This window comes from Micromys minutus (assembly GCF_963924665.1).
Source record: "Micromys minutus genome assembly, chromosome: 28".
Classification (NCBI taxonomy): domain Eukaryota; kingdom Metazoa; phylum Chordata; class Mammalia; order Rodentia; family Muridae; genus Micromys; species Micromys minutus.
In genome coordinates this window covers 15,688,224-15,702,844 of record NC_137963.1, presented here as the reverse complement: position 1 = coordinate 15,702,844, position 14,621 = coordinate 15,688,224, and the positions used below count along the sequence as shown (strand labels likewise).

At 48.8% G+C, this 14,621-nt stretch overlaps 1 protein-coding gene across 5 annotated transcripts in view; it reads right to left on the bottom strand.

Moving 5' to 3' along the window:
- WHRN (whirlin) overlaps window positions 1–14,621 on the bottom strand; it is an 83,241-nt gene that overhangs the window by 56,840 nt on the left and 11,780 nt on the right. For all 5 annotated transcript variants that reach the window (XM_080940257.1, XM_080940254.1, XM_080940256.1 and 2 more), the window contains exon 2: window positions 276–488. In XM_080940257.1, the coding sequence (XP_080796383.1) occupies window positions 276–488 (213 nt within the window). The remainder of the gene's footprint in view (window positions 1–275; window positions 489–14,621) is intronic.

Below are 14,621 nucleotides of genomic sequence, written 5' to 3'. Positions count from 1 at the left end.
AGCAGAGCTGTATATCAGACCAAGGGTTCCTCCATTCTGTGTGGGAATCTCTCATTAAGTCCCAGGACTCACTAGTTTGCGACAGCAGCTTATCCTACAATGCCACACGCACCTTACAGATCACAGGAGGAAGCCAGGAGCACCAAACTCGAGGTACTCAAAAGAAGTAGCAGAACCTGGTCACGGGCCTTCACCCTTCTGTCTCGCCCTGAGAGAGCTCCTGGGAAATCCAAGGCACCCCAAAGTCCCCAAGTCTTTACCTGGCCAGATCTCACCTTTTTCTCATCCCCGCTCTGCAGGAGGTGAAGGGCACTCCTCCGGTCATCTTCACGCTGTCTCAGGGTGCTGCCGTGGGGCAGGCTGGACGGAGGGGATGTGCTTCGACCCTGTGGGTCCACCCAGGTGTAGATGTGGTTGGTGACATAGCCCCCCGGGATACGCCCAGCTGAGTATACAGACAGCACCAACTTCTTGGAGCCCTTGAGAGCCTGGAGAGAGGGGAACACACAGTTAGAGAGACGAATCCAACATGGAGGAAGGAGGATCGATCGTACGCTCATCTCCCCCGCCCCAAGCTCTTAGTGTCCAAATGCCAAAATGGAGCACCTGTCCCATCCCATCTCAAGTGCTCTAAATACAAAGTATATCATTTCTCAAGATACCTTACAGACCAGAAGGAGCACAGCAGGCCTGAGGCTGCCAGTTTTATATTTCAGTGCAGCACTGGCCCTATTCTGGTGTTGAAGACCATGGCTATGAAGTGTATCATAATCCTTGCGCACACAGTGTGCATATGCTGAATGCCTGCTTCTCTTTGGCAGTGTGAGGACCACAGAGTGCCTATGTGACAGGTTCCCAACAAACCAGGGAGGATCACGCATGACACAGTTTGACTCTGGGAGAATGAAGTACGCCCTAGGTGACTCGCCGAGGACTCCTAGAAGCTTGGGCCTCCTCTGAACTTCACTAGTAACATTCATATCTAACTCAGTATGAGCCATGGAGTTCAAGGACAGTCGGCACTCCACACCCACAGATCATACCACAAGTGTTTAGTGTGTGTGTGTGTGTGTGTGTGTGTGTGTGTGTGTGCACATGTTCGAATACATGAACACATCTGTGGTGTGTGTGTGTGTGTGTGTGTGTGTGCACATGTTCGAATACATGAACACATCTGTGGTGTGTGTGTGTGTGTGCGCGGGTGCTGGAGAAGGCTCAGGAGTTAAAAGCAGTTATTATGCAAGTGTGAGACTAAAGCCTAAGAACCCTAAAGTCAGGCTGACAGGCAACCTTCCCTAATCCTAGCAGCTGAAGTTACAGGGACAGGGTCCCCAGGCCAAGCTGGCTAACTAAACTAGCTCATCCACAAGCTCTGGAGAGAGCTGAGAGACTCTGTCTCAACAATTCAAGTGGAAGGTCATTGAGGGCGACACCAAACACCAAACTTGGGCCTCTACACGAATGCTTACATATGTGATATGTGTGCACACACATTGAAGGTTTTTATTTTTCTTTTTCTTTTTTTTTTTTTTTTTGGTCTGCCTTGAACATACAGACTGTTTCCTGTCAGTATTCCCTAAATAGTACAGCACAGCAGCTACTGCATTGGGTGTAAGTCCTCTGCGGATAATTCAAAGTCTATAGAGGATGTACTACACCACCTTAATGCTTCATCACGTTTACTTACTGTGCTGATGTGTATACACGCGTGTACCCTGGCACATGTGTGGGGGTCGGAGAACGACTCGTGTGAGTTGTTTTTCTATGTCTACATTTGGGCCCTGGGGAATCAGGTTGCCAGGCTGGGAGGCAAGCTCCTTTACCCACTGAGCCATCTCACTGGCTATTTGACAAAAGGGTCACGAGCATCGATGTGTTCTGGTGCCAAGTTGTGTTATGTGCTCTGGGGTTAAGATTCTAAGGGACAGGCGTGCACGATGAATATATGTGAGACTTTCTAGCTGAATGCTGGACCTGCAAGACAGAGGCCTTAGGACCCTAGTAAAGTACATGCCAGGTACGGGCATTTACAAAGGGCCTGTTATGTGACTAGTATTTTGCCCATACCTGGCATGTACAATCTCAAAGAATCCCTGTGGCTTTATATCATTGGAAAAGAACATCTCCCCTCCAAAAAAAAAAAAGAAAGAAAGAAAGAAAGAAAGAAAAAGAAAGAAAGAAAGAAAAAGAGAAAGAAAGAAAGAAAGAGAGAGAGAGAGAAAGAAAGAGAGAGAGAGAGAGAGAGAGAGAAAGAAAGAAAGAAAGAAAGAAAGAAAGAAAGAAAGAACGAACCCTGGTAAAGAACCCTGACCCCTACCCCCCCCCCAAAAAAAAACCCAAAGCCCTAAACTGAGCTCAGAGTTACAGGAAGCCAGCCATTTGGAGATTGCATAAGAGAAGCAGCTGCCCCCACTGCAGACACCAGGTGGTTGTAAAAGAGACATCAGACCCTGCAGTTTCAGTAACGGCTTGTTTAAGGCGGGCGGTGGGAGGGAAGCTGACTTCCCCTGTCTGCCCCTAATGCACCTCCCCACCCCCTTCCCTATTCCTTAACTACAGAACCCCCAGCATGAAGCATGTAGCCAGTGTTCTCTCCTACTCTGGCCATCGGGGCTCTGAACCCCAATCACAGTGCAGCCAGATCGTGAGACACCACCTCTCGGATAAAATACAGCGGGGTTCTAGCTGTGATGGCGTCTGAATGCTCATCCTTCATTTCTTGCTACACGTTTAATTCTTTCAATGGCCAGTAGAGAGGGATCTGCCACATCAGTAAGGAAGGGCAGGGACTCATTGCCTGAACAGACAGTAAGGGGTTCCTTCTACGGTAGAAGCTGAGGTCAGCCATATTGCTTTCCCACAATGCATCTGTAATGGAGATGAAGGTCTAGATTCTGGAAGACAGTCACTCTGTATTTGTATTGGATTAACAGCACACATACCTCATGTTTGGGGTCCCAGTATGTAGCTTCCCCCAAATTTAGACACTGAAACCCTATTTAGTGAATGTGATAGGGTCTTTGGGGCTCTGCACGAAAGGTGAGTGCACACACCAAGGCTTGCTTACACCCTTTCCCCTGCATAGGACACGGGAAGAAAAGTGGTCCTTTGCAAGCCTGGTACGTCACCTGATTACACTGGCATGCTGTCTCAGGCTCCAGCTTCAGAAAATGCAGGCAAATCAGTTCCTCTGACGTAAGCTGCCCACTGCCTGATATTCTATTATGGCAGCCCTGGCTGACACTGCACCCCACAGTCTAGCTGGTCTGACTCAGTTAAGGCCGCTTCAAGCAGCAGATGTGTATACTGCCAGAAGACCACTGTGCCACAGGCTTTGCAAGGCCTTGGGTGTGACATATTCTAATGTTAAGTGGGGCCGGCAGGCTACAAAATGTGGCTTCTAGAACAATCTTGGTTGTGTCTGGAGAAAAATCAGGCAGGAAAACCAAACACTATAGCGTGCTGGTGACCAGTGCCTCCCTGAGTGGGACCGCCGGTGACTGGTATTTTGCTTTTCCTTCTTTGCAATGGTTTCCAAGTGTTCTACAAGGAAAGCATACTGCTTTCAGTATCCAAAAACTAAGTTCACAGCACCTGAACTAGGAACACTAATCTATCACCCTCACCTGCTGCTCTGGGCTCTATGAACTCCACAATCCTCAAGGGACAACTGGGATGAGGGCTGGCTGAGGTTTCTTCCAGACAACTAGGGGCCCTGGCTCTCCCAGGAGAGTCCAGCACATGACTTCTCCCAGAGGAGGAAGGGCAAGTAGAGGGGTCTAGCTCCTGAGCCCACAGGCAAATGCCAGGCCCCAGTGGAGGGGTAAGGAGACCAGAGCAGCTCTCTGAAGTTCTCGTTTTACTAAGGATTCTTGAGAAGATGAACGGGCAAAGATTTACAGTGTTCCTGGGTATACCCTGAAGAATAGTGGGGGAAAAAAATCAAACCTTGGTTAAGCTGAATGTGCTGGAAGAAGGGGCCTGAGCTCTACCTGGTGTGTTTCTGCCCTTGGCGAAACAGAGAGTGAGAGTTGGGACGGGTAGAAGGAGCAGAAGCAAAGGCTGCCGACATCTTCTGTGCTGGTAGCTTCCTGAGCCCTCTGTCTTGCCTGCTGCTCCCTGTCCAGTGTGTTCCAACCTGGGCACAGGATGAGATTCAGCCTGTTCAGTCACCTTGCAAAGCCCAACCAAGGATCTACTGAGCGCCAGGCCTGGCCAGGGACAAATTACCACCTGGTGTACAGCAGGCTCTTAGAATATTTCTGCTTGGAAAGAAGAGGCATTGCCAAGCACACAGTAGGTCCTCACAACAACACTTGGGTCAAAGTGACAGGCTCTGTCTGTGAAGACCAAGTAGCTCCTGGTACACAGTAGGTCCTCAAGATTGTTATAGCCAATATTGTTGTAAAAAAAAAAAATAAGACATGACACCCCCCACAACTGGTCATGATGTTTGTGCTTGCTGAGGAACCAGGCATCATCAGGTAGCATGGTAGGCCTCAATGAAACCTGCAGTCTGCTGACAGGCAAGGCATCACCCAGCACACAGTAGGACTTCATGTCACCTGTGCCTGATGAGGTAAGCCATTGCCTCTGATATAAAGTACATCCCGACGACACTTGTAAACTGATGGGAGACAACGCTTGAGCTGTCGCACAGTAGGTCCAAAGAAATGATTGGCCTGACTGGGTGATCCAGGAAATAGTACCCCACAAGAAATCATAGCCACCACAATCGCCATCACGCAGTCAGGGGACAATAGTGGGAAGAGCACATAAACTGCCCAGGCTAGCAGAAAGGGTCCAAGTGCACTACTGAGAGAAGCTGGGCTGGTAGCTTGCCCTCTCAAAGAGATGTGTATGAATGGAGAGCAAGACCACACCCTGTTGGGGCGGTGTGACCAAATGGGGGTGTGGATTTAAAATCCTTTATAATCCTTTGTACACGGTAGGAGCTCAGCAGAGAGCAGAGCCTCTTTCCACCTCCCCATGGGACTCTTCACAGAGAGGGTGCCACAGAAAAGCTTTGTCTGAGAAGTCGAAGAGGAAAGCCAGCGAGCAGCAGAATGCTGCAGCAAGCATCAGCATCTGCATCATTTGTATTCTTTCTCAGGCAACTGGTCGACCCCTCCTGGTCAGTTCTATAAATAGGCGGGCAGCAACCTTGAGAAAGAGTGGAGGTTAGTGCCTTTGATGAGAGTGCCGTTGTTGGTTCTGCGGAGGTGTAGCCTGGCGTGCCGGTGCCAGAGTCCCCGTGATGCCCGCTCCTATGTTGTATAGAAGGGCTGCCTAAAAACCCGAGAGGAGAAGGGACAGAGGGATGACTGTACAAGACACCGTTGGGAACACAGGGCTGGCCCTGAGCAAGTCCCAGTCCCTGTAAACTTCAGCTTCCTCATTACAAGGCTGCGGGGCTGCCAGTCGCATCCCTCAGAGCCCTCAGTGTTTAGCTGAAGAAAGATGTGGCCAGGCCATGGAGGGCAAGAAGAGCAGCGTCCTCTGCAGCTTGCTGTACTCTTCTGGAAAACCAGAGAAACAAGATTCCTGAGTCGGAACTTGCAGGGTCCAGCGTGACTTAAACACAGCCGTGGCCCACTGGGGCTAGAGGAAACATGGCCGTCATTCTACCAACTCTTCAGTCAACTAAAAGTGCATATCTGGTAGGAAGGCTCTACTACAAAGTCAGTTGGTGACTAGGCTACACCCTGACTCATCTCAGAGGGTGTCAGCAACCAGAGGGGTACATTCTGAAGAACATCTGGGGACAGTCACTCCGGCCTTCCACACTGACTCAGTACTGTTACCTTGACTCCTGTGCTCCTGGCCATCTGGGGACAGAAAGGTCCCACTCATAGTCAGGGGTGCCAGGGCAGTCGCTGTACCTCGCTTAGGACAGTATATATACCTGGTAGCCTGCAGTCTCAAGCATCAGGGAAAACCACAAAGACCTCAGGCTGGTGACACAGTTAGGCTTGTCTCTGCCACATGCAGTCTTACTAGGGGAAATGAGGTTTCTTCTTGCCCTTGCTGGGACTCCATTTTGCCACCTGGCAATACACAGGTCGGATTTTGTGACTGGTAAGATACTACTCAAATGGAAATTCTAAATGGGTCTGATTCAGGGCCATTCAGTGTTCATCCAGGAGAGAAGAGAGGTTTGGGTCTTGGGGACATGTGAGGATAGACACCAGGCAGGGTTGTGGACAGGGCCTGTGTCTTGGTTAGGGTTTACTGCTGTGAACAGACACCATGGCCAAGGCAACTCTTATAAAAATAACATTTAATTGGGGCTGGCTTGCAGGTTCAGAGGTTCAGTCCATTATCATCAAGGCAGGAACATGGCAGTGTCCAGGCAGGCATGGTGCAGGAGAAGCTGCAAGTTCTACATCTTCATCTGAAGGCTGCTAGCAGAACACTGACTTCCAGGCAGCTAGGACTAGGGCATTAAAGACCACTGCCACAATGACACCAACAAGGCCACACCTCCAAATAGTGCCACTCTTTGGGCCAAGCATATACGAACCACCACAGCCTGGGAAACTGTCACCAGCTTTCCCCATTCTGGGACTGAACTCTCAGAATTGCTAGCTGCTGTTCTTACAACATCACTGACCCATAGCCTTGAACCTGGTATACACTCGGGACTCTGGCAGAGGAAAGAGGGGCTCAGAAAAACCAAAACCAAAGCATATAGGAAGTGCCACAGGTATACCAAGATCCCAAAGACACCTGAAAGCAATGGACCTCTCCAATGGAACTGTGTCCCTTCTCAACAGCCACGTTCAAGTGGTGAAAAGCACAGACACTTCCATAAAAGTGCCAGGTATTGCCTATGTGTGTTGCTGACCTCTGTCATCAATACTCCTCTCCTACCACAGTGACCCTGGGACCAGCCAGTCTGCCTCAATCAACTGCCTATCAGCGCTCTGCATCGAGCGACTCACCAAGCTACTCGGTCCATCTGTTTCCGTGGTACAAGGTTATTATTTCCACTCCCGCTGTAGATACAGAAGGCCATGGCAGGCGAGGGCTGTTGTCCAAGTGCTGGTGCCACCACTGTCACCACTGTCACCACCCACAACCAAAAAACTGGACCCAGGGGCTTTCCTGGGCTCTTCCAGTGCAAATCAGACCCGGCAGATGGTGTGGGGCAGATGTTCTCCATCACCAGACCCACATCATGATAATTGAAACATGAATTATGTGTACGTGTCTCCACACATGGTTCTCTCAAGAGGCAAATCACCTCCCTCTGCTCTTTGGAGCGAACTCTGACTTCCCACATCATAGCCCAGAACAACACAATTCCTAATAAAGGACAGGAATAACCTGGGAAGGCCACAGTACAGGACTAAAGAGGCAGGTGCCCACACATCGATGAGCTGTGCTCAAATGCATGCCCAGACACAAACGTGAAACAGGCCACAAGGTCACAAGACTCTCAGGGGACAATTCATGCACAAAAGAAGCTTTACCACATCCAAGGAATGACAAGGAACTTCAGGGTTCAGGTTCAGACCTTGGAGGGCCAGGCTCTCCTCTGTGGGAGCAGACTCAAACCTTGAAAGACAACGGTCTAGAAAGGGGAGGCCGGAGCAGGCTCACTCTTCCTGACCACACACTGCCCAGGGTCAGACTCGCTGGAAAGGGTTCCTGGTCTTGCTGAGAACCTGCTATGGAACACTAAGCAACCCTCTGAACTTCCCTGTGCCCGTTTCACCAGGTAAGAAGGAATTGTGGAATGGGGTTAGGAAGATAACGCATAGTCTGAACAGTAGCTGGCACTTAGTAGGCCTTACTTCCCTACTTTGTAGTTTCTGAGTCCCATCACCTCTGGAAGAGTTCCTAGGTTGTGACTGACTCTCTCTTCCAAGGGCATCCAGCGTGCTTCTGTTGTAGCTACACTCCAGGTCCTAAGTCAAGTTCAACCCGTCTTTAAGAAAAGTACCTTAGGGCACATTACAAGTTCTGCTTTCTCTAACATCTCTTGTCTTGCTTATCTCCAGCATACACAGGAAGGTTAAGAGAGAGTCTGTAGTCCCAGCACCAGGCAGGGTGGAAGGTAGGTAGTCGGAAGCAGAGACAGGCAGATGGAGGAAAGCTTGCTGAATCATGGAGTTCCAAGTACAGTGAGAGACACTGAGGGAGAATGCAACAGATCCTGACCTCTGACTTCTACATGTGCACACCCACAACACACATATCTATCCATCCACTGTTCCATCCATCCATCCATCCATCCATCCATCCACTCATCCATCCATCCATCCATCCATCCATCCATCCCACTCATCCATCCATCCATCCATCCATCCACCCACTCATTCATTCATCCATCCATCCATCCATCCATCCATCCACCCACTCATCCATCCATCCATCCATCCACCCACTCATTCATCCATCCATCCAGCCAGCCAGCCAGCCAGCCAGCCATCCTTCTGTCCGTCTATCTCTCCAGCTACCTAGCCATCCATTTAGTTAACAGTCTATATTATCAAGTGCTCCCAGGAACCTATTCAAATTAGCACAATACGTCACAGACTGACATCATTAGCCTATAGATCTCTACACCAATAGAAGCACAAACCACTTGGATTCGTGTGAAGCAAAGACACAGCCCCAGAGAGCCACACCATTGCTACTTGTAGCCTGAGCCACGTCTCCAATCTGCACTCAGCTTCCCAGGCGTGACACTGAGCAACAGTGGTACTGTATCACGAATGGTTCAGTGAGCCAATGAGAATCTGGGGGGATGTCTCAGTAGGTAAAGTACTTGCTCCACAAGACTGAGGACCTGAGTCTGCCTCTCTAGCACCCACATAAAGCCAAGAGTTTGTCTGTATTCTCAGCACTGGACAGGGAGCAGAGATAGACAGATGGAAGAACAGCTTGCTGAATCAAAAAGCTCCGAGCACAGAGACTGTCCCAAAAAATAAAGAGGACACCCCACAGATGCTAGCCTCTGCAATGTGCACATATGAGTTGTCACACACACACACACACAATAATAAAATGAAGTAAAACAACTATTTGGTGCCTGTAACAGATGTTAGGAACACAGAGGGTCAAGCGCTATTCTAATAAAGAACAGAGTTCCACTTTGTCTTCTGTTCATTTTGACTCAGTCTGGCACCTTGCAAAACCCTCTATGGATATCAATACAGCTGTCTTCTGTGCCTTGAAAGATGGCTCGGAGTCAGAGGGCTTGTCTAGCATTCTGTGAATCTTAGACAAGCACCGAAAAAGAACAAAAGGCCCAAAACCATCTTCTTGTTCATAAATGTACTCATGATGGAAATGTTATGTTCATTCATTCATTCGTTCACCCAACCACTCATTCATTCTTTATTGCTTTTGGTGTTTTGAGATGGGCTCTCATTTCACACAAGACTGGCCTCAAAGTTCTGACCCTCTTGCCTCTCTACCTGTCAGGGACTGCAACTACACACATGCACAGCCATGTGAAGCTCTACTTTCTTTAAAAGAAAATTATTTAGGGGGATATTTCATGACCAGTCCAGTGCCAATAAGCTCATCACGGGTTTCCACACTGCAGGAGAATACTCAGCCAGCATGGAGTTCTTACTCCTCTATCACTGGCTATTTAGGCTTTAGCTCCTTGCCGGTGGAGATATTTGTGACTAATATCCTTTAAGTTAAATCCCTGAGTACATAGGCATCTATTTTTCTAGAGTGGGCATCTTCATTTTTGTACACACCCACAGTCCGGGGAAGATGACCCCAGGAACCGGCTCTCTGCCTGGTGTGATTCCTATGGCAACCTGCAGGGGGCAGCAACAGCAAAATCACAATGACAGCTAGTTTTCCCGTTGCACAAATGAGAAAGGATGTGTGTTGCTCAAGGTCACAAAGAGAGTAAGAGGCAGGGCCTGGATATGAATCTAGGGCTCTCCAAACACAGCCTCGTCCCCTCGCTAGGGGTTCAGGTAGCACAAGGCCAGCAAGGCCTACTCTATACCTTGTCCCGAATAAGGGAAAGTTTTCAAAGGGAGACATGGGATTTGTAGGCTGCAAGGCCACAGCTGTGTGGACCCTGCCCCAGCAGCATATTTCAACCCAATGAGAAATGAAAACTCCAATGTGCACTGTTTCCTTTTGCGTCAAGGACCTCTAACTGCATGGACCTCCAGCCTCCTTTCCAGGCCCCGGACCAGCCCTGCAAAGTGGACAGGTCCTTTGAGAATGAAAATGGCCCGCCTCCCTTCCCTGTGGCCTCTGAGCAACCGAGCCAGCTTCCTTTTCCGGTGGCCCGCGCCAGCCCTGCCCCCTGGCAGCTGCATCCCCCTGCCGGCCACCTGAGCTTTCTCTCCGTATCAAGTGCTTGTTTTCCACTTCGGCCCTCTGCGCCTGCAAGTTCACCTGGCTACATTCTTACTACTACTACAAGCGATCATTTCATCTACCCTTGTTCCCAACAGACTGGAAGGCAGAAAACTCCTCTGGCTTCCTCTCCGGTGTATCCAGGGGTAGAAGAAACATAGGAGGAGGCAAGGGGTTCCATACAAAGTGAACAGAAAAGAATGTCTTCCTCTTGGGGTTGGCCACCAGCTGGGACATTACCTGTGACTTCTTTAGGAAAACTAAAACAATGTATTTCACAGTTTTGCTGTTGTTCTTGTGGTTGACAGTGCTAGGTATCTCAGACTGAAATCTAAATCATGGTCTTCTGCCTTCACCACATCTTGAATGCTAAGACTATAGGCGCTCAGCTACTGATCTCTTTTCCTTTTGATTCTAGAAACCTCAGCTTTCAATTTAAATGTGAAACACACACACACACACACACTTTTTAGGATTACTTTTGTTTCATTTATGTGTGTGACTTAAGTGTGTATGACACTTGTATTTAGGAGAGTGCTGGTACCCACGTGTTACCTTGTGGATGTGAGGACTGAACTCAGATGCTGGTCCTCACCTTCCCCTTTCTTTAAGAGAGACTCAGGAAATGATGGTTCAATGCTTATGAGCACTTGCAGCTCTCCCCGCCCCCCCCCGCCCCCCCCCCCCGGTTTGGTTCCCAGCACCACACAGTGGCTTACAACTGCTTATTAATCCAGCGCAAGGTGATCCCGGGCCCTTTATTGGCTCTTTGGGCACTGCGTGCACTCGGTAGACACATAGACAATGCTCACTTCTGACACTTCCTCACAGGCACCAAGCATGCACATTATGCATGTATACAGAAGCACTCAAAGCACCCCTACCCATGAAAATAAACCTTTGAAAAACAAACAAATAAACATAAGCTCTCCCTTCCCCCCATTCTCAGCCTTACACAGCAGGCTTGCTTCTGGGAAATTCTCCTGTCTCTGCTCCTCACCTTGCCTAAGGAGTTCTGCGACTACAATCCTTTTACCCTGGTTCTGGGGATTAAGCTCTCAAGTCCTCACATCTGTGCAGCAAACACTTTACCCATCAGCATTCTCCCTGACCCTCTAGTCATTAAAGTCTAATATAATCTCTAAACCCTCTGCCTTTTTTTTTCTTAAGGACAGGATCCCTCTGTATAACCCTGGCTATTCTACGTGGATCGGTATGGCCTCGAACTCCCGAATCGACACCTGCTTCTGCTTCCCGAGTGCTGGGATCAAAGGGGTGTGCCACCATGCCCAGCTCCCTCTGCCTTTTTAATGATGCACTCACTGTTAAAGTCACTCATCACTTTTTACCTATGTAGGATTATTATTAAAACATATAAAAAATAAGTAAATTAATCAGGTAGAACGTGGAGAGGGTGTTAAATCTCAAGACTGTGGTAGGTGTTTCCTGACCTCCCCCCCCCATAGAGGATGAACATGTGACCCTGGAATCTCAGCACAGGTCTAGGGCTAAGAACTTCTGTGTAGTCCAAGGCAGAATATTTCCCGCATCTCTGATGTCTCCCTCCTCTCCTGAGTTTGGTCTAAGAATACACATGAGGGTTTTTTGGGTTTTAAGATTTATTTGTTTGTTTATTTTATGTATGAGTACACTGTCTCTGTCTTCAGACACACCAGAAGAGGGCATCAGATCCCATTACAGATGGTTTTGAGCCATCATGTGGTTGCTGGGAATTGAACTCAGGACCTCTGGAAGAGCAGTTAGTGCTCTTAACCACTGAGCCATCTCTCCAGTTCTACATATGAGTTATATACTTGCCCTTGCAGAGAAGTTGCACTGTTATTTCTCTATTGTTTTGGGAAGATGGCATACTTCTCTGGTAAGAATAGACCATCAGTCACTCGCCGCTTCTCTGCGCATCACCGACAGCTGCATGCCAACTTGGAGACCGCACAATGTGTGGTCAGCTCCAGTTCTGTGTGCTTGAGCTGTTTGAACGTGGAAAAAACACTTTCTCTCAAGGAATCTATGGCAGGTTCCTGAACCACAGCTCAGTGTAAACATTCTGAAAGAACATGTCATACACAGGAAGAAAAACTTCAAGGGAACGAATGATCCCACGCACAGGAAGTGGGCTCTTGGAAATGGGAAGTGTGGCAGCACCAGGAGGAAGGCCAGAGGTGATGGACAAATAGAGTTTCTTGAGTGTTGTCTTAGTCAGGGTTTCTATTCCTTCACAAAACATCATGACCAAGAAACAAGTTGGGGAGGAAAGGGTTTATTCAGCTTACACTTCCACATGGCTGTTCATCACCAAAGGAAGTCAGGACTGGAACTCGAGCAGGTCAGGAAGCAGGAGCTGATGCAGAGGCCATGGAGGGATGTCACTTACTGGCTTGCTTCCCCTGGCTTGCTCAGCCTGCTTTCTTATAGAACCCAGGTCTACCAGCCCAGGGATGGTATCACCCACAATGGGCTGGGCCAGAGATGGCTCCGCCCACAATGGGCTGGGCCAGGGATGGCTCCACCCACAATGGGCTGGGTCCTCCCCCTTGATCACTAGTTGAGAAAATGCCTTACAGCTGGATCTCATGGAGGCATTTCCTCGAGGGAGGCTCCTTTCTCTGTGATAACTCCAGCTTGTGTCAAGTTGACACAGAACCAGCCAGTACAAACGTTATGAAATTTGCCTTTCAATGGGCTCCTGGGGCTCCATCCATCCCTGAGGAACAGTAGGTAACAGTTGCTGGGGAGGGAGCATGCATCTTCATAGAGGTCACCACTGGAGAGCTGCCCCTGATCTTGGTAATATAACCCACCAACCAAGCTCCTATTATGGAACCTCCAAGTCTCACACTCACACACACACACACACACACACACACACACACACACACACACACACAAAGACCATGAAAGTAAAAGGCAGGGGAGAATAAGAAGGGAATGAGAGGTAAATATGAACAAAATTGTACTGTGTCAACTTGACACAAGCTGGAGTTATCACAGAGAAAAGAGCCTCAGTTGGGGAAATGCCTCCGTGAGATCCAGCTGTAAGGCATTTTCTCAGCTAGTGATCAGGGGGGAGGGCCAGCCCATTGTGGGTGGAGCCACCCCTGGCCCAGCCCATTGTGGGTGGAGCCATCCCTGGCCCAGCCCACTGTGGGTGGTGCCATCCCTGGGCTGGTAGACCTGGGTTCTATAAGAAAGCAAGCTGAGCAAGCCAGAGGAAGCAAGCCAGTAAGTAACATCCCTCCATGGCCTCTGCATCAGCTCCTGCTTCCTGACCGGCTTGGGTTCCAGTCCTGACTTCCTCTGGTGATGAACAGCCATGTGGAAGTGTAAGCTGAATAAACCCTTTCCTCCCCAACTTGCTTCTTGGTGGTGATGTTTGTGCAGGAATAGAAACCCTGACTAAGACAAAAAAAAAAAAAAAAAAAAAACACTACTATGGTCATGAAGAATGAAACCCACTGCTATGCGTAATGGGTCCTAACAAAAACAGAAAGGAACTTTGCCTTTCCTAGAAGCCTCGCTAGGTTTGTTTTCTTATTGAGTTTTTCACCTTCTCCAAAGTCTTTTGGAGAGTGTCAATGGGTTTTCAGTGGAGTGTTTTATGGCCTGGGAACAAGGTCCAGAGCACAGACTGTGCTTTGTGAAAGAAGATGCCTTCAATCCTGTCCCTGGAACGTAGACCCCAGAACACAGGTTAGATATCCAGAAGCCCCCGTTCTTCATTGTCATTGCCCCTGGTAACTTAGTGGGTTGCAGCTTGTTGTTCAAAAGTAGGTAAAACACCAACGGCAGGGGGAAAATGTGCTGGGGAAGGTGACTCCCTGACCTTGGGAGGAATCTGCTGCAAGGGAGCCATGGCTGAGAGTGATCATAACTCCCATGATGGAGGCAGAGACTATTCCAGAAAGGCTTTGATTCCTTTCAGTGTGAGTCTGTAACTACTCACAAGGCAGCCTTTTAGTGCCTTCTCATTGAAATAAAATGCTTTTCAAATGTTCTTTTACTTTCTCTCTCTCTCTCTCTCTCTCTCTCTCTCTCTCTGTCTGTCTGTCTGTCTATCTCTGTCTCTGTCTCTCTCTCTCTCTCTAGTAACAATGCTCTAGCAATCACAAATATAATTGCTCAAGATGAGTCTCAATGGATTTGCAATTTATGGGCTGGGATCAATCTTCAAACCACATGTCTGTTTCTATCAATGTTAATGTCTTGGCCTAGGAGTAGACACACGGAGAGGTTGATTTTTTTCCCCTAGGCTTGTTCCA